General features: G+C 38.2%; 3 protein-coding genes across 4 annotated transcripts; all 3 read left to right on the forward strand.

The window, feature by feature from the left end:
* The first annotated feature begins 3,011 nt into the window (after nt 1–3,011).
* Nucleotides 3,012–6,932, forward strand: LOC131333310 (probable serine/threonine-protein kinase At1g01540). The gene is made up of 8 exons (XM_058367769.1): nt 3,012–3,655; nt 4,318–4,471; nt 5,259–5,363; nt 5,462–5,581; nt 5,671–5,841; nt 5,955–6,084; nt 6,174–6,383; nt 6,495–6,932. Exons 1-8 carry the CDS (start codon nt 3,202–3,204, stop codon nt 6,573–6,575), a joined length of 1,425 nt encoding a protein of 474 aa, XP_058223752.1. The 5' UTR covers nt 3,012–3,201; the 3' UTR covers nt 6,576–6,932.
* A 1,383-nt stretch (nt 6,933–8,315) lies between these two features.
* LOC131333315 (protein BPS1, chloroplastic-like) lies at nt 8,316–10,975 on the forward strand. 2 transcript variants are annotated; one of them, XM_058367775.1, is made up of 2 exons: nt 8,316–8,599; nt 9,647–10,975. In XM_058367775.1, exon 2 carries the CDS (start codon nt 9,660–9,662, stop codon nt 10,707–10,709), a length of 1,050 nt encoding a protein of 349 aa, XP_058223758.1. In that variant the 5' UTR covers nt 8,316–8,599; nt 9,647–9,659; the 3' UTR covers nt 10,710–10,975. The 2 variants fall into 2 exon arrangements, with proteins under 2 accessions (XP_058223758.1, XP_058223759.1); XM_058367776.1 differs by having other exon boundaries at nt 8,599–8,736.
* A 4,662-nt stretch (nt 10,976–15,637) lies between these two features.
* LOC131333316 (mitogen-activated protein kinase homolog MMK2) lies at nt 15,638–21,859 on the forward strand. The gene is made up of 6 exons (XM_058367777.1): nt 15,638–16,066; nt 17,290–17,419; nt 19,217–19,354; nt 19,726–20,058; nt 20,707–20,890; nt 21,268–21,859. The coding sequence occupies exons 1-6, from the start codon at nt 15,894–15,896 to the stop codon at nt 21,441–21,443; spliced, it is 1,134 nt and encodes a 377-aa protein (XP_058223760.1). The 5' UTR covers nt 15,638–15,893; the 3' UTR covers nt 21,444–21,859.
* Nucleotides 21,860–21,886: the final 27 nt, after the last annotated feature.

Genomic DNA, 21,886 nt, shown 5'->3' on the forward strand with positions numbered 1-21,886 from the left:
GGTGAATAGAGGACGACAAAAGAGGTCGACGAAGATGTAAAATGGAAGGCGGAGAAATCGTTAATGGAGAATACCCCTCCCGCCGCCCATCGTCGGGTGGAAGCCCTAGGGAAAGGGAAAGAAGGAGGCCGCTAGGGCTAGGAAGTCCAGAAAGCCGAAGTTGCCAAACCAGTTAGCTAGGGGTGTTTTGGCTAAGAAAAATTAATTCCGGATTATTGGAATAATCCAATAATCCAACTTGTTTGGGTTCAAAATACTCGTAAGAGTGGTTGGATTGACTTTTTACCGACACGCGGCATCTGGCAAGAGCCCAACTCAATTTCTAGGGCAAAAAAGTCGCGAGTAGACCATTTTACCCTTTTCCTTTTTTGTTAATCCCTCCCTGCCCCCTACATTTCACGGCATTCTGAAAATTTGCAGGGTGTCCAAATTGGAGGGAAAAAGAAGTCAAATAATCCATCCAACTAGGGTGAGTTCTCCTAAACTTAAAAAAAATTAATTTGATTTTGTCTTTATTTGAATTTTTTTCGCATTTATTAATTTTGCGCCAAACTTTTGTGGATTATTGATTCGTCTCGATGAGAGAAATCGAAAAAGTAAAAAGATTTTACTTTTATCCAAGTATCTTGGGAAATAACCATTTTTTAGCAAAATAAGTTAACTTATTTTGCTAAAAAATAGTTATTTCTCAAAATACTTGGAACTGAATAAACCAAACCAAAATACTGATTTAATTTCTTAAAGGAGCTAAATAATCCAATAATCTAACAATCCAACTTTATTATTAGGCCAAAACACCCCTTACTAACTTTTTTCGTTAATGATCGCTCTTGCCAAACAATTCTTGTGGGTTTATTGATTTGGTTGTTTTCATCAATTTTAGGAGTTGGTTAAGTGATAGTGATTGTCAAATATTTTGTGACCATATTTGGCTTCGAGTCTTAATAAAATCCCTATAAATAGAAATTATTTTATGAGTTGTTTGGTGATCTAAATTCAAAATAAATTTTATGAGCATATGGTTTGCAAAAAGAGAAAAGAAAAAGAAAACTATTTGGATGTTAATAGGGTAGAACAACGCTAAACCGAACTAAAATCCGCTCGATCTTGCGGTTTGGATCTTGACAGGTTCTACACATATAGTGGTTATGTTTTCATTCTCTCTTTTGTAGAACCGATCGGAATGATCCGGTTACAAAATTTCTATAGAACCGTACTAATCTAGACTGTGTGCACCTCTAAATTTGATTATGGATTGCCCAAAAGATGAACAATCCTACCGGACTAATGTCTAATAGTGATCTCAGATGTAGATTAGCAATACCAAACATCCCCAAGGTCATGCGTGATGTTTTGTTGAAGAGGAATGCTGTATTCAGTTCCACGATCGAAAGGTAGGTTAAGTTGGGCAATTGCATTGCATTAATTACATGTTGCTGAATATTTTCGAACAAAATCTGCAATTTTATTTTAATAGTGAATGGTGCGCAAACATACAAGGCGGTTATTCAAAAAGTTAGCCCAAGTGATAAAAGAGAGCAAAGGTGAGTGTCTTACAAGCAAAATCGCTAGTTCAAATGTCACAAAGAGAAAGATGGATCATTTAGGTTGTTACCCTTCCTGCAACAATTTTTTTATGAAAAAGGAACTCAGGTTTACTTTGTCACCACGCAACCTATGCGACCGATGGGATTGGTTCTGAATTAAACATACTAATAAACGAATAAGTCCGTCATATATGTCTTACTTACCGAAAAGAAAAAAAATACCGTCATGTCTTGATACTTTTATTCGAGACTATTTTGATACAAATTTCTTTTCATGGATGTTGATTTTCTGTGGCCGGCTTAGATGGATTAGTTTTATCCGATTTGGACTTGGGGATGTCAAAAAGGGAAAAAAAACCTAGTATTTTGATACTTGAGGTGGCCCACTTGTATTCCCCTTGTGACTTAAAGCCTATATCTATTACAGGCCACAAACATTTAAATGTCCTAATTTTAATCTTGAAAAAGGTCTACATTAATGTTGTCCTCATTCCATTGCCTGGCTGGATCATTCTGATTTAATCTTATTTATTGATTTTTACTTTTGTATTTCATTTATTCTTTTAATTAGATAAATAAGTAAACGAATTAAGTTGACACAATAAATAACTAACTTAGTTTAGTATCACTTGAAATTGTAAATTAACAACTAAATTATATTTCTTGTTTGTTTTAGTAAGTAACTAGCTGTGTTTCAAACTGCAAGGGCATTCCCTTGGTCTTGGTTGGTTGATTGATTTTTTTTTTCAATAAAAAATTAATTTACCCAAATTAAAAAATCGGAACGAAAAGGACTTCGCTGTTCTAGCATCCTAGATTACAACTCACTCTTTTGAACATTAAGGTTAAGTTTGTCCTAATTTATTCATTTTTGTTTTATTCTCCTAAACTTTTGCCAATGTTGCACAACTTTCTAACATTATTTATTTAACAAAATAAAAAATGACCAAAATTGTTTAAAAAATAATTAAAAACAAAAAATCTCGTTAAAGATAGAAACCAATCCAATTAATATTTCAGGTTATTTTTGTCTTTATGGAGTTCTTAATTTAAATTACGATAAATACTCAATTAAAAAAATTTAATACAAAACTGGTATTAAAATCTTGCATTGGAAAACAAAAAATAGGGCAAAATAAATAAGGAATTGATTTCTACACTCCCTTTTTTGGATTTTAGTGTTGAAAGTGTATGTATTTTTTTTGCTAAAAGACAAAAAAGGAAGTGTAAATATTTAAAAAAATAGTGTAGAAAATATCCAATAATAAGTACTAGTAAATCATAACAAATCCCTTTTGGAACTTAGAGAAATAAATAGAAAAGAAGAGAAAATTTCAAATTTTTTGTTTCCATCGTTTGGTTTCTAAAAAAAGAGAGGGAAAGTTTTACTACAAAAAAGTTCAATTTTCTCTCCAATTTTTTCTCAACGTTCTCTCTCATTACTCCTATTTTCTCTACTTTTCTCATTCCATCCTCAAGTTCCAAACAGAGCCTTAAAACGAGAAAGTGAAAAAAGCTTCACCAGTGGAGTTCTCCCTCTCTCTCGCGCCAACCTATAATGAAGCCTCACTCTGTCTCCAGATTCCAGTCCGACGTTTCGGTAACTTTAAACAAACGCACCACCCTCTCTCTCTCTCTCCTCTCTCTCTAGTCAATGTCAATATACGGCCTATCCTTCGTTGACAAGCAGCTCTCTCGAAAAACCTCAATACTTGGACTCCGCCTGTGGATTCTCATCTCAATCATCGCCGGATCAGTCATCCTCCTCACCCTACTCCTCTCCTGCCTCTGCTTCTCCTCTTGCCGCCGCCGTCGCCGCCGCAATTCCACCAATCTCCTCCACCGCCGCAAATCCACCAAGCTCTTCCCCCGCCTCAAGTCCCCCGAACACCCCCAGAACCACGTGTCCGTCACGCCGGTCGTACCACAAGAGATCGCGCCCGAAGTCGCCGCACCGAAGCGCGGCCCGGAGTCGCAGATCAAGGCCGAGAAGAAGACGGAGCTCAGGGTTTTAGTGGACTCCGATCGGACGCCATCGAATACCGCGTCTGTTGGCCGCAGAGGACCACCGCCACCGCCACAGCCGCCGCCGGGGGTTCCGCATCTAGGTAAGTACGTTTTAAATTTTTATTATTATAGTTATAATGGTATTTTGTTCAAGAATTTAAAATTATATGATTCTTTCCCTTGGGCTGATAAATGAACCGGATTTATCAAACCGCTCGAGTTTGAGCTTGTGTTAGCATGTTCAAATCTCGTTTGAGATCGGTTTGTTGCATATACAAAGGGAACTCAAATATATTTTTGAATCTCGTTAAGCTTTCAAACTAAGCTCGAACAAATTAGTGATTACTGTTGGGCTCGTTTGACTTATAATGTCTTCAAGCTGTTCAGTTTGGCTTGATTAAAGTTTGTTTGAGATGAATTTGTCGCATAAACAAGCCAGCTCGAGCTTGTTAAGTTTTCAAACCAAGCTTGAACAATCAACCGTTTGGCTCTTTCTGCTATCCGTACCACCCAACATGGTTTTGACAATCCAACACCCACCCAACAAAAAATTTGAGAAAAGTGATGTTATTTTTAGCAATATTTTTTTTTTATTACTATTTTGCTTTAATTTGCTTGTTAAAATGGTCCATAAGGATGCACTTATCTTAGTAATTCGAAAGATTTGGTGATAATATGTATGATGATATTTTTGGTAGTATTTAACTTTCTTTTTAGTGTTCCCCACCCAATTTTGAGATACTGTGTCCGTCCCTGCATCTAGGTTGGTTGCAGCGGTACACGTTGAGGGAGATTGAGGTGGCTACAAAGGGATTGTCTGGTGGAAATGTGATCGGTGAAGGGGGTCATGGTATTGTTTATCGCGGTGTATTGGAAGATGATACTATTGTGGCTGTGAAGAATTTGTCCAATAACAGGTATTCGTTTGCTTGATTCACTACAATTTCTAATTCAGCAGGATACTGGCTTTGTTCAATTGTCTAGAACTTTATGCAAAAAATGCTTAATCGTGTAGATATAGTGTTTAATCATGTAGGAACCAGTGAAACTTGTTCATGTAAATAAAGTGTTCATTTTCATGCAAAAATATGGTGTGAAAACTACTCGTTGTGGGAAAGTTATTGATGGGAAAGGCCCACAAGTTTTTGTGTTGGAAACTTAGATATTCTGATTCTCGAATGCCTTGTGCGTGGTTTTGGTCCTTTCTTTTTGATGTTTACATGTGTTCTGTTTTTGCATTACTTGTTCTGTTTTTCTGTTTCAGTTTTAGAATTGAACATATGAATTTGTCATATAGGCTGAGAGTTTCAATCTTTTTGAGAAGTAATACGATTAAAATATGTGAGAAAAGCCATGTATTTATCTTTTCAGTTTGGAACAAAGACCTTTGAATTGGTGTTTTGAGATTAATATTTAATCATATTACAGGAATGCTTAGTGTGGCTCTCTCGATTTGATATCTAAATACTCTCAAACTTCTGATTGGAATATGTGAGAAAAGCCATGTATTTATCTTTTCTGTTTGGAATAAAGACCTTTGAATTGGTATTTTGAGATTAGGCAACAGCTACAGTATTTAATCAAATTACAGGACTGGTCAGTGTAGCTTTCGATTTGATATCTAAATACTCTCAAGCTACACTTTAATTGGATTTTTCCCATTTTCCTTCCATCCATGACTCATAAAACTGGTGGGATTATCAGTGGTCAGGCTGAGAAAGAGTTTAAAGTGGAGTTAGCAGTAATTGGGCGGGTAAAACACAAAAACCTCGTCAAGTTGTTGGGTTACTGCGTGGAGGGAGCTTACCGGTAAATTAACTTAACTTCCTACTTGGGTGATGGTTTCCTTTCCGAATGAGAAAGCTCTATGATCAATTAATATTTTGATGGTTATCGTTGTTGTTCAGGATGCTTGTATATGAGTATGTAGAAAATGGGAATTTGGACGACTGGCTTCATGGACATATAGGAGTTAGTCCCTTAACATGGAATATCCGTATGAATATCATTTTGGGAACAGCGAAAGGGTATTGTATCTGACTTATCATGGATTGGTTCTGCCCAGTCTTCGTTGAGTACTACAGGCTTGTCTAAATTAGATTTTATGTTCCTTCAGATTGGCATATCTCCATGAGAGTCTTGAACCGAAGGTTGTCCATCGAAATATAAAATCGAGCAACATACTACTTGATCGTGAATGGAAACCTAAGATGTCTGATTTTGGGCTGGCTAAGCTCTTGGATTCTGAGAACACTCATGTGACAACTCGCGTGATGGGAACACATGGGTTAGTTCAGTTCCATCCTTAATTTTAGGTCTCTATATTCGTTTTCCTTGTAGCAATTCAAGCTTATTGGCAATGCAGTGATAGGAAACTGACTAATCCTATCATTTTCCTAGTTATATTGCACCTGAATATGCTTGGACTGGTATGTTGAATGAGAAGAGTGATACCTATAGCTTTGGAATACTTATAATGGAGATAATTTCTGGAAGATGCCCTGTTGACCATAGTAGACCGGATGGAGAGGTTAGTCTTGGACATCTCATATGGTGTCCCAAATTTCACCCTATATTCACAGAACGTTTCCGATCATCTGAAGTGGATAATAATTACAGGTGAATTTGATTGATTGGTTGAAGACAATGGTTGAAAATAGAAAATCCGAAGAAGTTGTGGATCCAAAGCTACCTGAGATGCCTTCTTCAAAAGCACTCAAACATGTCCTGTTGGTTGCCCTTATGTGTGTAGATCCTAATGCTTCAGAAAGACCCAAAATGGGACAGGTGATCCACATGCTTGAGGAAGTTGACCTTCTATTACGACATGTATGCACCATTTTATTTTCCCAATTATGTTTCTCCTTGCTTCAGAAAGCTGGTTTTTATGCTTAGATTTTAGTGCATGCAACTCATCTGTCATTTGCTTTTGATTTACAGGAAAGCAGATTTGATAGAGAACATACCCGTGCCCATCGTGATTATAAGCAACAGAATCATCAATCTTTCAACCTTAGGTGATGATTAAGCAAATTTGGTGCAGCTGCTTCTAACACAAGTGAAAAGAGACATCGGTAGAAAATGTATACTTTTTCGTCACTGTAACATTAAAACAACGAAATTAAAATCTTTATAACCATGAATAAGTGGAACCTGTAAAATTTATAGAGCATTGTGTAACTATTCTCATCATCCATTCATGATTGAGAACTGATTAAAGATCAACTTTGGGCTTTTCACTGTGTTGTTTATGAGTAGTGCAGTTATTGTTGAAGTTTGGGGATCCGTTGAGAAACTGAATTTTGGGACTTTCTTTGTACTTAAGCTTTATATGATTTGTTGACATAGGCGGTTCGAGCTTATTCCTGATCTTCGGCATCTACCATTTGCATTGCATTTCATCCTTTGCTCCTGGCTTTCATGTTTGAGCAGCTTACACATTCTATTTATTTGGTTCATCAAATTTATTCTGGTGGCGAATGTTACTTGAAATTATCACTTTCTCCCTTAACCTGTAAAATCTATGCGACCTGTTTTCCAAGAACTCAAATCTTTTTCCGTACTGAAAAACCCTCTATACTTCTGTTCATGTACATTTTTAGTTGCACGAAAGCATGATAGTACCCTATCGGTGGGATGACTTTTATGCAATTTTATAGCTGAAAATGCACGAAAACAGAGGTGGAGAAGGTATAAGCTTTAGCAATTACTCCAATTCTTTATACGAGACCGTATTACTTGTTCGCACTTCATTGGGCTTCAAAATTGAAGCCATGTGGATGCCTAAATTGGCTAATTATTGAAGCCAAGTTGAAATTGAGTGTCACATGGGTTTGCTTTCTGGTTCCCCATGTTCTGGCTTAAATGGGGAAAATACTAAACAAGAAGACATGGGCTGGCATCTTTATTCGCTTTTCTACAAGAACCTACATATATAAAAAAAAAAAACAGGTATTTAATTTCTCTCCTTATTTTTTAGTTACGAAAGAACCTTATTATTATTATTATTATTATTATTATTATTATTATTATGGGCTATTCAGATCAGCTTACACAATCTCGATTAACCCCAAAGCTTTAAAGTTATGCCGGGACTATTAACGACAGATTTGATCAATCTAGACCGAAATTTCCCCCCATTAATTGCGAATGTAGGTTTATCGGTAGCTATGAATTTAACAATTTTTTCTTGGCTATCCATTTTTTACCAGACAATACTATATTAGTATTTGTTTTTTTTTTTTTTGGTATATATTAGTATTTGTTAAATCACTACGAGAATCAGTCTCCTGTCCATAGAAATTGAACCATAGACCTCATGTTCTAAAGAGAGCTACACAATCATTGGGAAAATGACGGCTAAAGACGTGTTTTGATAATTAATACCCGTCAAGTGCATTTTCAGTATTAACAAATGTTCTTAACTTGTCATTGGCTGGTATTAATTATCAAAACATGTCATGGCCCGTCATTTTCCCCATCGTTTTTGTTTAGGAGTCTACGGGCCTCCTAAGTGCGCACAGAGATGGATAAAGCCCGCATTATTGGGCCGACTGGTTGATTTAGGCCCATTAAGGGGCCACAAAAAGTGGAAACAACTCATACTCGTTCCTTAGTGTTCTACCTTGGATATCTACCGTTGATCGACTACATCGTCGAAATCAACGGCCCATATTCTTCCCACATTAATGATGATTCGCCTCGAGATTCCACGCAGAAAGTCATCTAACGGCCAAAACCATGACCTAACACTGCCAGACCACCACCGACTCCAATTCAGTGCGCATGGGTCCACGACAAAAGCATGGGATCAGAGAAAGCCAGAAAAATCTCGATTACACCCACCCACTCGTATTCCACCACGCGTTAATGTACGGCCGCCAATAAGTTGTTGTTCAACGTTCACCATTTCATTCTTATCTTCAACCCTACAAGTCATTGCGGCCTATTCAAAGAAAGAACTACCTAACGCAGAAGCGGCCTACCATACGCGTCTTGGTGAAATTTCTTCGACGGTTCTAATATCTGTTTAGTTATCGATCCTGGTATTCCCTCTTTCTATCTCTATAGGATTACGGTTTGTAGTTTATTTTCGATTCTGTTTCCGCGAATCGGTTGGTTTTTTTGAGATTTTTTTTGTTGGATTTTATTCGAACCGTTGACTTGAAGATCCAGCGATTTGGTGAGTGTTTTACTTGGTTTATTTTGTATTTTGATTATTTAGTGGTAATTTCGTTAGGAAATCTCTGATTAGGTTTAGATCCGTGTTTGTTGTTGCGACACATGCTTGTAATGTACATCTGCGATAAATTTGAAGAAAAGGTATGCTTTTTGATAAATAGCGTGAATATATTTTACGATTATTTTGTGGAAAACTCATGCTCTTTTTATTTTGATTATTTAGTGTTAATTTCGTAAACGATTCTCTAGTTAGGTTTAGGTCAGCGTTTTTTTGCTGTGATACATGCTTGAAATGTAGATCTGTAATGAATTTGAAGAAAGTGCGTGCTCTTTGATAAATAGCGTGTAAATATATGTACGCTTGTTTGTGTAATCTTGTGTATGGTGTGCCTTTCTTGATGTGTCGAAAACTAGGTCTTGTGGTTTCTATTTGCTGTGCTGTGTTTTTACCGGAAAGAGGAACAACCTGACAAGTCGCTGGGGATGAATACTTGCACTAGGGTAGGTTGAGGCTAGGTTTTTGTTTAGGACTATGCATAGAAGAAGATTTGGTTTTAGGATGTTATGGTTGTTTGTTTTCCCTTCTTAATAACTAACCACAGGGCTATGGAAGGTATATATACAATGGAAATAATGGTGTTTGCCACAATTTCGATTTATGTGATTACTTCTCATTTCATGACCCAATAGGATTTAGGACTGGGTCATTTGGGGAATCTTATGATATAGCTATCGCCATAAATGTAATTGAATTGGTTGATCAGAATTTGCTCTTCCGTACGATTTCTGTTTGTCATGTCTAGTTAGTTATATGGGGCTTGCAGAACTGCCTCATATATATTGAGAAATTGGCATCTTTTGCTTTATTTTTATCTTTTTTCTTTTGGCTCAACTGCTAAATTTCTTTGCAGGTTGTATATTGAAATGAGTCGTCCGCACGAGCAACATCGTCCTTCCTTCCCTTTTGGGAATCCATTCAAAAAGATATTTCCTAAGGGTTCATATTTGTCTCCAAGGCTTCTAGGATTGTTAAACACTTTTGAGGATGCCTTGGCAGAGAGATTCAGGAAGCTTAAGCCAAGAGACAGGGAAGATGTCCTTAGCTTATCATGGATGACATTCGCAATGGAGTTGCTTTGCCAAACTCATTCCGACATAATAACTATAATTACGGAGCTTGAACTCCCTGTCTGTGATTGGGACGATAAATGGATTGATTTGTACTTGGATAATAGTGTGAAGCTGCTTGATATTTGCATTGCCTTCAGTTCTGAGCTCTCACGGTTCAATCAGGGCCACCTTCTGCTTCAGTGTGCCTTGCACAACTTGAATGCCTGCCCCTCAAAGCAGCTTGTACGAGCTTGCTCTTCACTTGATGGCTGGAGGCAGCACATTGGTTCAAAGAATCCCAAACTTCAGAACTGTTTTGCCATTTTAAATAGTCTAACTGAGACACTTGACCTGCCTAAAATCAAGAATTCTGCCAAAGGAAAGGTCTTAATGAGAGCGATGTATGGAGTTAAGGTGTTAACTGTGTTTGTATGCAGCACCTTTGCTGCCGCCTTCTCAAGTTCTGCAAATAAGTTGGTGGATTTACATGTTCTAGAGACCTGTTTGTGGGCAGAAGCTTTTGAAGATGTACAGGCTTATGTAAATGAGGAGATTAGAAATATATTTTCGAGTGGAAGGGCTACGGTAGTGAAGGAGCTTGAAGCAGTTCATCTAAGTGTCAAGACGTTGTACCCCATGATACAAGGGGTGGATCCCATTGAAGCTGAAGCACTCCAGACCTCTATCTCCAAGTTAGGAAAGAGGGCAGAAAGACTTTCACAGGGACTAGATCTTCTCACAAAGCAGGTGGATGGCTTCTTCCAAATTGTCCTAACTGGACGTGACTCTTTGCTTTCTAATCTTAGAGTTGGCAGTATTGTCCCTGATCCTACTAACAATGTGCAAGGGCATGGTGTGAGCTGAATTCCAATGATGCTAAACGCCTTGCTGTATGCTCATGGACATAGGTCTAGGTCTAGGTATGGGCTTTCTTGTTACTTGGTTGATCAGGGTATACGTATTAGTATGATGTATAATGTTTGTTGTGGACCTTGTAGTGTAACTTGTGAGGTGTGTAATGTGTTTTATATTATTTATGAACTGTTTTTTTTTTATTTGTACTTTTATTGGATGCTAGTATATATAAAATGGTTGTACGATTTGCAAAAAAAGAAAAAGAAAAAGAAAAACTGTCTTAGTTTGCTTGTTAATTTTTTTGTTTTTGTCATTTCCAACCTAAGTTGCCTTTGGAACATTGCTCTGATCTCCTGCTGCATTCTTTGGGGTTGAATTTTCTGCCTTGTGCTGCTATAATGTTCAGCCTTTTTGCAAGTAGATCTGCCTGTTTTGCATAAAAATTGTGCTTTTTATCGGTTTTCTAGCTTTGGGATGCTCTAGTTGTTTTGAGTAATATTGTGGGCAAGTTGTTTCCTCTTTTGACGGTTGACTAAGTCATGCATTTATTATCTTTCTGGGAATTTACTTGCATTTGACTTGATCGGGACACAAGGTTTGTTTTAGCGTGCTGAATGTTTTTGATTTGGAAAGTTGTGGGAGGAAGTTTCTTTTATGTGGCTTGCAATTTTGCAGGTCGATTCATCGTTCCCTCTTCTTCCTCCGCGGTGGTGCTTATACATCAAGGTATTAATCTTCTTTTGTTACCTGCTCAATCTATACCACGGTATTACAGTAACTAGCAGCTGACAATATCTTGTTATCTTGCGGAAGCTTGTGTGCCAAACCATTGTGAGTTTATCGCTTTTGGATGAATGTGGTCCTCCATATCCTGCCCCTCAAACTTCTTTCCAACTTACTGTAACCTTGGTGGCATGTGCTAGAGATACGGCGTTTAGAAATTTAATCTACAAATTTTTCAGCAATACATCTGATCTCTAGTTCCTTTGTTGTGCCGTGGGGATCCTCAGTGGCTTCACTTAAAAGCGAGTAACATGTCTCTGGTGTCCCCCAACCGCCACCATGTCGCAAGAGTTCTAGTGGAGGACAGTCTTGCATCATGAATCATGATTCCCTTAAGCACACTTGGCAACGACATTTGATCAGGTATTGTGAGAGTGAATTTTGTCAGAATTAGCAATACATCCAATGCAAGTCCTCTCCTGTCATGTCTTCCTTAAATTGATTTTGAAAGCTCAGAATCACCTATATCTCCAAAATCGAATGTCTCGAGTTTTGTCTTTCAGGGAGGCCTGCAATCTTAGTTTTGGTGCTATTGTTTTAACCCCATAGCAACAGGGAAATAAGGAAACTCCAATTACTGAACTCAGGAATCAGATACCCAGCTCCTTGGCTTGCTAAGATGGGGATGTCGTGATCATGTTGGTTGTTGAATTGCACGAGTAGTCCACCCAGTGAACTTTTACTACGAAAAATAAGTTATGTTGACGAGATAAATTGGGGTAAAACAGATTGAACACCGTGGCAGGGGGCTCGCGGCCGTTAATTAAACTTTTTTAAAAAATAAGTAGTTTATTTCATACTTTTAAACTCAAAAATAATGTAAATGGAAAATAAATTTTTAATTTTTTTGCACCGTTTAAAAGTTTTCAATGAAATCTATCAATCAAAATTCATATTGCTAAAAAAATTATTCGCGTAAAAACATGAATTTTGAACTTGAAATTGCCTTATTATAAAATAAATACTTAATTGAGTTTCCGGAGCTGAAGTGCTCAGCTTGTGCTACTGCATTATTGTTCCACGGCTCGCCCTAGTTTTTGAAATTCGATGCCCAGCACTAATGATATTTCTCATTGAGTTGGGCATTCCTAATCCAACTGGGATTGGAGGATTATGTTGTGTGGTTGTGCACAACACGTTGTTGTGCACTATCTGAGCCATCTGTTTGGCAATGAGCAGATGCAACATTGGAAACCCACCTAATTAAAGTACGATTGACCTAATCAAGTGAGAAGACGCGGGTTGAAATTATAACAGGATTTCAATCCGAGCCGTCCAAAAATGTATTAAACGATCTGAATGTGTCGAGCGGGTACCATGTGGAATATGCCAGCATATGCCACCCGGCACCGAAAAATTTCTCTTGCCAGCCTATGCCAGCTGATTTTGTTTGCTTTAAATATAGGAGTAAATGTTTCTTGTGCGTCTCACGTTGTGCATACTGAGGTATCAAGAAAAGTGCGATGATTTTCTAAAGAAATTACGTGTTGGGAGACCACCCCAATTCAATACTATTTGGATTAACATCACCACCATAAAATATTCCTAGTTGTTCTTAACATTCTTTCTTTCTTTCTTCTTCTTCTTCTTCTTTTTTTTTTTATGTGATTTTCGCTCGAAGAGAAATGAAGTCCGTTATGATTTTATTTTCGATGCTTTGAGTCGGTCTTTTAAAAGTTCTGTATGGACAAATCCTCCATAAATTACACGTGCTGCCGCCTCGACAAAATTTGCAAAGTTTGATTCATAGTTATATGGAAAATCATTATCATAAAATCCAGTACAATCTTTTTTTTTCCCCAACCGATAACAGATGATATTATAACTCAAACAAAATATTACATCAAGATGAAAATTCGTCCTTAAACGAAGGACCAAGTAACTAAGACGGCGAGAATTCATCCACAGTCTATACCCCAATCCAACTAAACATTTTTCCTTGTAGAAACAAGAAAAATCCAAAACAATCCAACTGAGAGAAACCCAGTTGGAAGAAAAACTCACGGCAAGAAACCGGAGAGAAAACCTCCACAAAAGAGAGAAGAAGAAGCAAAAGTTTGCAAACCAACAAGAAAATGAAAAAAAAAACTTCGCCATCTTTATCCACCAACTTAGATCTTCAACTCCGGCGACCCAATCATGCATAAAAGCTCTGCACCCACAGGCGCACATTTGAACCGCACCACTAGAGACAAGTCACCGATGAACGGCGAATATGATGGAGGAGGTTTGGCGGTAGAGAAATTGGGGAGGCCAAGGCGTCGGGAGGTGTGAGGGGAGAATGAGGGTGGAGAGTGATGAAATGAGGAGAAAAAACGGAGGCCAACAGAGAGAAAAAACTCCATAGGAGAGATCGCTGCCCCCGGCCCATTTTAGGGTGGAAATCCAAGGGGGAGAGAGGGGAAGAGAGAAACAAAGAGGTGCGGCGGCTAGGTTGAGAGAGAGAGAGAGAGGTTGTAGGATAACTAAATCCAGTACAATCTACTTCGTTGATAAGTCATAGTTGCAACAAGATGAATTAAAAATTTGGTGCTCAACTTTTTATCTAAGAGATGAAGAGATTGCTACCGCTATCACGAGCCTTTGCAAGAAAATAATTCGTGCAAGTTTCTCTTTATTCTGATTTTCCTTCGTTGGAGTCCTTCGATATAGGAGTAAATTCTTTTCGCTATCTATTGTGTACTACTTTAGACGAAAATTCAGAGAGATTTTCCGCGAAGCAGTGTATTATTCCATTTAGGCTCCGTTCCAGAAATTTTCTTAAAAAATAAGTACTTATTTTGGAACTTCTCAAAGAAAAATAAGAAGGGTTGTTCCAGAAAACTCAAATAAACAGCTTGTTTCACATTTTCAAACTCAAAAATAACATAAATGAAAAATAATTTTTCAATTTTTTTTGCACCGTATTAAAAATCTCAATGAGATCTATCAAATAAGATCCATATTGATAGGAATTTTTTTTGCGTAAACACATGATTTTTGAGCTTAAAGTTGCCTTAACCAAAAAATAAGTACGTACTTCTTATTTTGTAGAACAAGCCTTATTATTGAATAAAAAATAAAAACTTATTCAAGTTCTGGAACGGGGCTTACTCCAAGTCCAATAACTTACAAACTAGTAAAAATTTAAAATTCTCTTCGCAAAGGTTGAATCCATAACCTCAATGTATTACTACAATTACACAATCTTTGAGTCAGCTGTTTTTAATTCTTTTGAACAAAGAAAGACAACCATCCTAATTCATTGAGCATTTTTTTTTGAGCAGATCCATTGACAGGCCTACATTGAGCATATTTATTTATTTATTTATTTTTGAATCAGTCAATTTCATTATATCCGAAGGCGAAGATTACATTGCAAAATACAGGAGTGTACCAAATTACCTAATCCGGGATCCTAGGACACCCTACAAAAGCAAATCAATACTAGGTGCCGATATGAGAATCCCGTCCGGAACAAGACAGAAAGATCTCAAAAAAAATCCCAGCACATTGAGCATATTCAAACTCGTTTATACTCCATCTCACTGTGCAAGACTTATATGGAGTACACAGATTGGAAAATTACAGCCCATAAAATTAGTTGGTCAAAATCCTGTACAATTGGTACACAACAAAAAACACATCCCGCAAGAGGCAGGAAAAATGGGGAGCTATGTGTGCTGTGCACGCATTATGGGGCCATCTCCCGTGTTTCGGTATTTGATATGAACTGTTCAATTTATTTGTCTGGTCAATTACGGAGTAGTTCACATTAACATTGAAAATTGATCGGATAATGATACTTATTTTTTCATAACACATGTTTGTTTTGAAAAAAAAATACTGCTATGGATGAATTTTTTCAAGTACCGTAAAGATAAATGCTCACCGATCATATATAGGTAGTTGAATTTTCGCGGGTCCCACAAACTCGATGAGACGAGAACGGTTCAAATAAGATAAATGGTCATTTATCAATTAGGTACTTAATTCGTTACGGATACTACGCTCTCGATGAGACGAGAACGGTTCAGATCAAATAAGACGACATCATCAAATAACATGACGCAGCAAGCAGCCCCATGATAACGCACACACGCTTGTCCGGTATCGCCAGAAAAAATGCTAGCTGGCCAAGCATTTATCGCATTAAAGTGTCAATTTCACGGGTAAACGTATCAAATTCAGTTCAAAAGTTTTCCCCTAAAGTTCACACACGTTTCCACTCTCTCTCTCTCCCTCTCTAGAAAGGTCACAGGCATCCCCAAATTGTACCTTACTCCCAACCACCACAGAAATGTCAAAAGTCTCTCTACAGCTTCCAATAAACCTCCTCCTCCTCTCTTTCCCCAACCTTATTTAGGTCTTGCTTTCAAATTTCAGTGAGATTTATCGCTAATTGAGTGACCAATTAGCGTGATCTGGGACATGTCTGTGGAGTCGGGCTCGGGTTCATCAGCTGAGGGCGGAAACATCAGAGGGACTCCCACCCACGGTGGACGCTACGTCCAGTACAATGTCTACGGTAACCTGTTCGAAGTTTCCAGAAAGTACGTCCCTCCGATTCGCCCCGTCGGCCGCGGCGCTTACGGCATCGTCTGGTAAGGGCCTGTACTCGATTCCAGCTGTGTTGCAATTTTGTACTCGTATCTCTTGCTTTGTCGAATTGAGGTTTTTGAGAACTAAGAGATTTATTTTTTGTCCTCGGTAACAGGAAGTGATATTATGTAGTTTTGGTGAATAGTGGTGCGTGATATACTGATATTCATGTGATGTTAGCATGAAAAAAAATCAACGTGCCCTTTGGATCATGCTTCATCTGTTGCGAGTATTTGGTTTGCTTTCGTTCTCGATTGATCTGTCTATCTTGTTATCTTGCGTCAATTTAGTGAAGCAAATTTTATAGAGGTTAGCTTTTTCTAGGGCTTCAGTCCTAGGGTTTTGCTCCCTCCTACTTCTCAGCTTCGAAGCATATTAGGTGCTAGTGCTATCAAATCTTGTGGGACCAGCCATACGTGACTGTCTTGGTTTTAGTTGGGCCCCGCATGGGGGTGATGGGATTGGTCTCCAAGGATTAGTTGAAGTGTGCATAGGCTGGCTCAGCACATGAGTTATCTAGGGCTATATATATCAACTTTAAAGGATTTGCTCAAGGCCTTAGTTCCAGGGTTTGGTGCTTTGAATCATGTTAGGTGCAACCAACTCTTGTGGGACCGGCCATATGTGACTGTCTTGGTTTTAGTTGGGCCTGCTTGGGGACAATGGGATTGGTCCCAGAGGATTAATTGAGTGTGCATAAGGTAGCTCGACACATCCAAAAGAAAATCTATGTCATCACTTCATTTGTTCCCATTTTTAGCAACTGTGTTTCTATGGGATGATTCTTACAGTTGTTAAAGATGGGGTTGAGGCTGCTTGACCATTTCTAGAAATAGGGATAAGCATATTTGTGTGGGACACTTGTGCTTGCATATATGTAGTAATTGGAAGACAACAATTACCTTAATACCCAAGGCGTAAGATGTTCCTTTCAGTATCCACAAAGAGGTGCTTCATCAGATGAGAAACATTCTTTTCTTGTTTTGTGTACCATCGATCCACTTGTCAAGAATGCTCTGTTGAGGCCTATATCAATTTCAGTTGTAAGATTTGAGAACTTTGGGATATATTTAGAAGTTGCCGTTTGAGTGATCTTCTAGGTTCAATACAGGAAAAAGGGGAAAAAGATGGTGGTTCAACTTGATTACAGTTCCATCTTTTCGACTTATTTTTATCTGTTATGGAAAATGTGAATTGAAAATGTTACCTTTTTAATTTGCTTCAGTGCTGCTATGAACTCGGAGACACGTGAAGAAGTTGCTATTAAGAAGATTGGTAATGCATTTGACAACAGAATAGATGCAAAGAGGACACTACGAGAGATTAAGCTTCTTCGCCACATGGACCATGAAAATGTAAGCTTTATATGATTTATAATCATAACGTTTAGGACATGATATATATGATTTATAATCATAACATTTTCAAGATCTCCCTGGTCATGTTCATCTTCTTTTGCCTTATGGTTGAACTGGGTTATTAGTCTACTTACCAGAAAAAGGAAAAGGAATTTGGTGAGTATTGTCTCTGTAATCATGTTTTTTTTTTTTTTTGTACCATTTGCTTGTTTACTCATCATGTGGAGTCCCTGTAGATGAACAGTGCACATTTTGGAAAGGTAGCTGCTTCTTATAAGCATAAGACATAGCCATGACCATTGTGGCAATTGCTGATTGAAAGACTTCTGATTTTCTTATCACCATAGTTCTAAACCTTAGTTGCTGGAAGCAAGGGCGGGAGCAGGGATCATATAAGCTCCTCGTTTGGGAGCGCCGGGGAGCATTTAGGAATAATTTATGGAAATGAATTTAATATAGAGCCCAAGCTCGGCAAAACCCACCCAATTAATCCATAACCACTTGTTGAAGCTCCTTGTTTAGGCATCCTTGCAACTAAGAATTATAGAAAATTGCTAATGTTTTTTCCCCAAATATATGTAAATCTAATCTTTACGCTAAGTACTTGAGTAAATGTTTTTCTAGTATCTTCTCGAGGTAAAGTAAATGTTTTCCCAGAATCTTATAGTTATTTCATATTTCCTCTCGCTTGGTAGCTCTTCTCTTAGTTCTTTGAGATCAATATGTTTGAGAGGTTCTATCCTAGGGGGGAACTAGCTTATTATATCTCAATGGGAGCAAGTTTCCTCGGACGTTCTGACTTGGGAGTGCAAGAGCAAGGTTCTAGGGTAGATTTGTCTGCCTGACACAGAAGGATCCTGCAACTAAGCAATGCTAACCTGGTATCAATTCAAAGTAATGTAGACAAGTGCATCTAGGCGCCACATGCATAGTGCTTACAACATGCGCCCAACTCTGCGGAGGTGGTGGCTTCGCCGATCAAAGGGGAGTGCTAGGCAAGGACTGACGTTGTAGGACCTCGCCAAGCCTGCAAACATACGCCCTTAGCTAAGCATGAAACCACCCTGAGGAGAGTATTTTTTCAGTGAAGACCTAGGAAAGAATCAGAAACAAGTGTCCCCAGCGGAGATGTCAAACTGTAGATATATAGTTGCGGAGACCCAATCTGTTAGGTCCGAACACGTCTTGCTAGAAGACTCGAGGAGGAGATGGATCTGGTGGAGGAAGAGAAGAGTCAAGGAGGGTGGCTATGCTGTGTATTTGTGATCACGTGTGAGGTAATCTGTATGAGAGAAGGGAGATTACCAGAAAGAGGTAGAATCAATCTGTTCAAGAAGAGTTATAGCAGGGGGAAGAACCGGCGAAATGCAGAGAGATGGATAATCTAGTTGAGAATGATAGCGCGAGAGTGTTTAGGGAATTATCTCTGGTTGGTGTGCTACCCACCAAAATACAACCTCCATGTTGTTTAGCAAGCAGCAACGCACAAGGCAGGCTCCTAGATCTGTCTACATCTTTAAAATTGGTATGACACATTATGGAGCAGTACCCTTGGCTGCAAAAATTTGGCTCTTTGTTGAGCAGAGTGGCAAAACAGATTTCTGCAATAACCCAAGTAGTTAGAATGACGCTTTGAGAAGCTGAGTGGACATATTTAGTTTTTAAGTTGCTTTCAGTTTCCTTGCATGGATTTCTATCAGCGTTTGCATTGATTTTCTTTGCTACTTTGAAAGATTAAGTTTGTTGTGCTATCATGACTCATGAGCATATTGCTCACTTCTTTCTCCACTGCAGGTTATTGCTCTCAAAGACATTATTCGGCCTCCACAAAAGGAAAACTTCAACGATGTTTACATTGTTTATGAATTGATGGACACTGATCTTCATCAGATAATTCGCTCCAACCAATCTTTGAATGATGATCATTGTCGGGTTTGGCTCTACTTCTTGCATCTATAATAATAGTTTGCAATTTAACTTAGCTATAGTGATGAATTTGGGATGGTCATAGCCTCTTGAGTGAAGTATGGTGCTTTAGTTGACCAAAAGTTGGATTCCAAGACCATCAACTCTTAGGCAGGCAGCAGGCTGACTTGTAGTTCATTTTTTACTCTTTTTGGCTATTGCCACAATCTATTATCCAAGTTACCTTTTGTTACTGGATTTCATGCAAAGGTGACTCTGGTTCATTTTGCATTTTGTACTTGCAGACCTGCAGTTGGTGCTTATGATTTAATCTACTTATGCAGTACTTTATTGATTACAATTTTGATTTTGCTGATGCATCAATTCTACTTATGCAGTATTTTCTGTATCAATTGCTACGAGGACTCAAATATGTTCATTCTGCAAATGTCTTGCATCGTGATCTGAAACCCAGCAATTTGCTTCTGAATGCAAATTGTGACCTAAAGATTGGAGACTTCGGACTTGCAAGGACAACCTCTGAAACAGATTTCATGACTGAGTATGTTGTTACTCGGTGGTATCGGGCACCAGAATTGCTTCTTAATTGTTCAGAGTACACTGCAGCGATCGATATTTGGTCAGTAGGTTGCATTCTTGGTGAAATTATGACCAGACAACCCCTGTTCCCTGGGAAAGATTATGTCCATCAGCTTAGACTTATAACAGAGGTATGTTTTTTTTGTAGATGATCTATAGTGAATTCACCTGGACCATAATTTCTGCTGGTTATCAACATTAGAGACCTATCGCCACTCTTTTTTGAAAAGTGCAAAAGTACTGTTCAACTAATCAACAGAACATTTTGTTTCTTGAGGTGTCATTTCAGCTTTATATGGTTACGGTAGATGGTAGCACTGAGGAGAGAGGTAGACCAAAATTGACTTGGTAGTTTGAAAAGACCTAGGTTTCTTGGATATCACGGAAGACGATGCCCTCGACAAAACTCAGTGGAGACAACTGATTCATGTAGCCTTTCGGACTTGGGCTCTTTTTGGTTTGGTTTACTACCAGATCTTGTGACCAATCTGCTGATAGCACATTGAGAAACTTTTTTATTTTTTTGCCTTTAAGCTGGTGTTTTATTATTATTATTATTGTTGTGTGTGTGTGTATGGTTTTGGTTTCTAGTTAGTGAGGGCTGGACACTTCATAGATCCGATTTTGAATCTGCTGATGTCAGTAATTTTTTGCGATGGGACATTCATGGTGTGCTTTAAAAGTCAACAGGGCACATCATTTTGCGTATATGGCTGTATGTTGTTTGTATCAACTTTGAGTGTGACAAGTGTGCATTTTCTTCTCTTTGTTTTCCATAGCTCATAGGTTCACCTGATGACGCGAGTCTTGGGTTTCTCCGAAGTGATAATGCCCGAAGATATGTCAGACAACTTCCGCAATACCCACGGCAACAATTCTCTACTAGGTTCCCCAATATGTCTCCTGGAGCTCTGGATTTACTCGAGAAAATGCTTGTCTTTGACCCTACCAGGCGCATTACTGGTACATGTGATTTTAAGTTGTTTTTACTTTTTATTTAATTGAAGCTTGGTTTCGAACTCAACACCTTTTTGGGCACAATAAAAGAAAAATGGGAAAAAAATTCTTGGAAATGTACTCAATCATGACTTGGAACAAATTGATAGTAACACAATCAGCTGAGGTTTTCTGCTATATTTGGGTATCCATAGTTGTCTTTTGGATGGCTGTTGATGCTAAAGAAATTAGGATGTACAACTGATTTTGGTATGGTTACGCATGGTTGTTAAACATGCGAAATTTAGCTATCTAATTTTCACCAATTCTTGTATTTTGTCGGCTGATCATCAGTTTTCCACATTTCACACTGACGGGTTGTCTTTCTTCATGGTTATTTGCAGTTGATGAGGCACTATGCCACCCCTACTTGGGCCCTCTTCATGATATCAATGAGGAACCTGTTTGCCCTAGGCCTTTCAGTTTTGATTTCGAGCAGCCATCCTTCACTGAGGAGAATATCAAGGAACTCATATGGAGAGAAACAGTAAAATTCAATCCGGATCCTCCAATTCAATGAGGAAATGTGGTTATGTGATTTACAACGTTAGATGTCGGGCATGATTCCCTTGTATATTTACTAAGTTCGTAATGAATCCTCAGAGGAAAAATAAATGTAGATGTTGGGGCTTACCAACAACAGGTTTTTCATTACAAGTTCTGTTTTCTTATCCTTGTATTTCGTTTAGCATTCAGATGCTGTAGATAGGAGCTGAAGCAGAATTTCTCTGGTGGATTCCTGCGGAAAAGAATTCCCCTTCATTGTTTGTTGGTGTGTTCTCTTCTAGGTAGCAGAATTAGGACATGGGCTACTGCCGAGTTGCTGTTTTCTCCTCTATCCTTACGATTGTGTTCACTTTTGTAGGACTTTTGCTACTTAATTGTGATGAGACAGGAAGTATGTGTATATAAAGACATGTATGGATCTTATTTGCACTGATTAGCATCTTTTGATAGGTAAGT

This window comes from Rhododendron vialii, chromosome 7a, assembly GCF_030253575.1.
Source record: "Rhododendron vialii isolate Sample 1 chromosome 7a, ASM3025357v1".
NCBI lineage: Eukaryota > Viridiplantae > Streptophyta > Magnoliopsida > Ericales > Ericaceae > Rhododendron > Rhododendron vialii.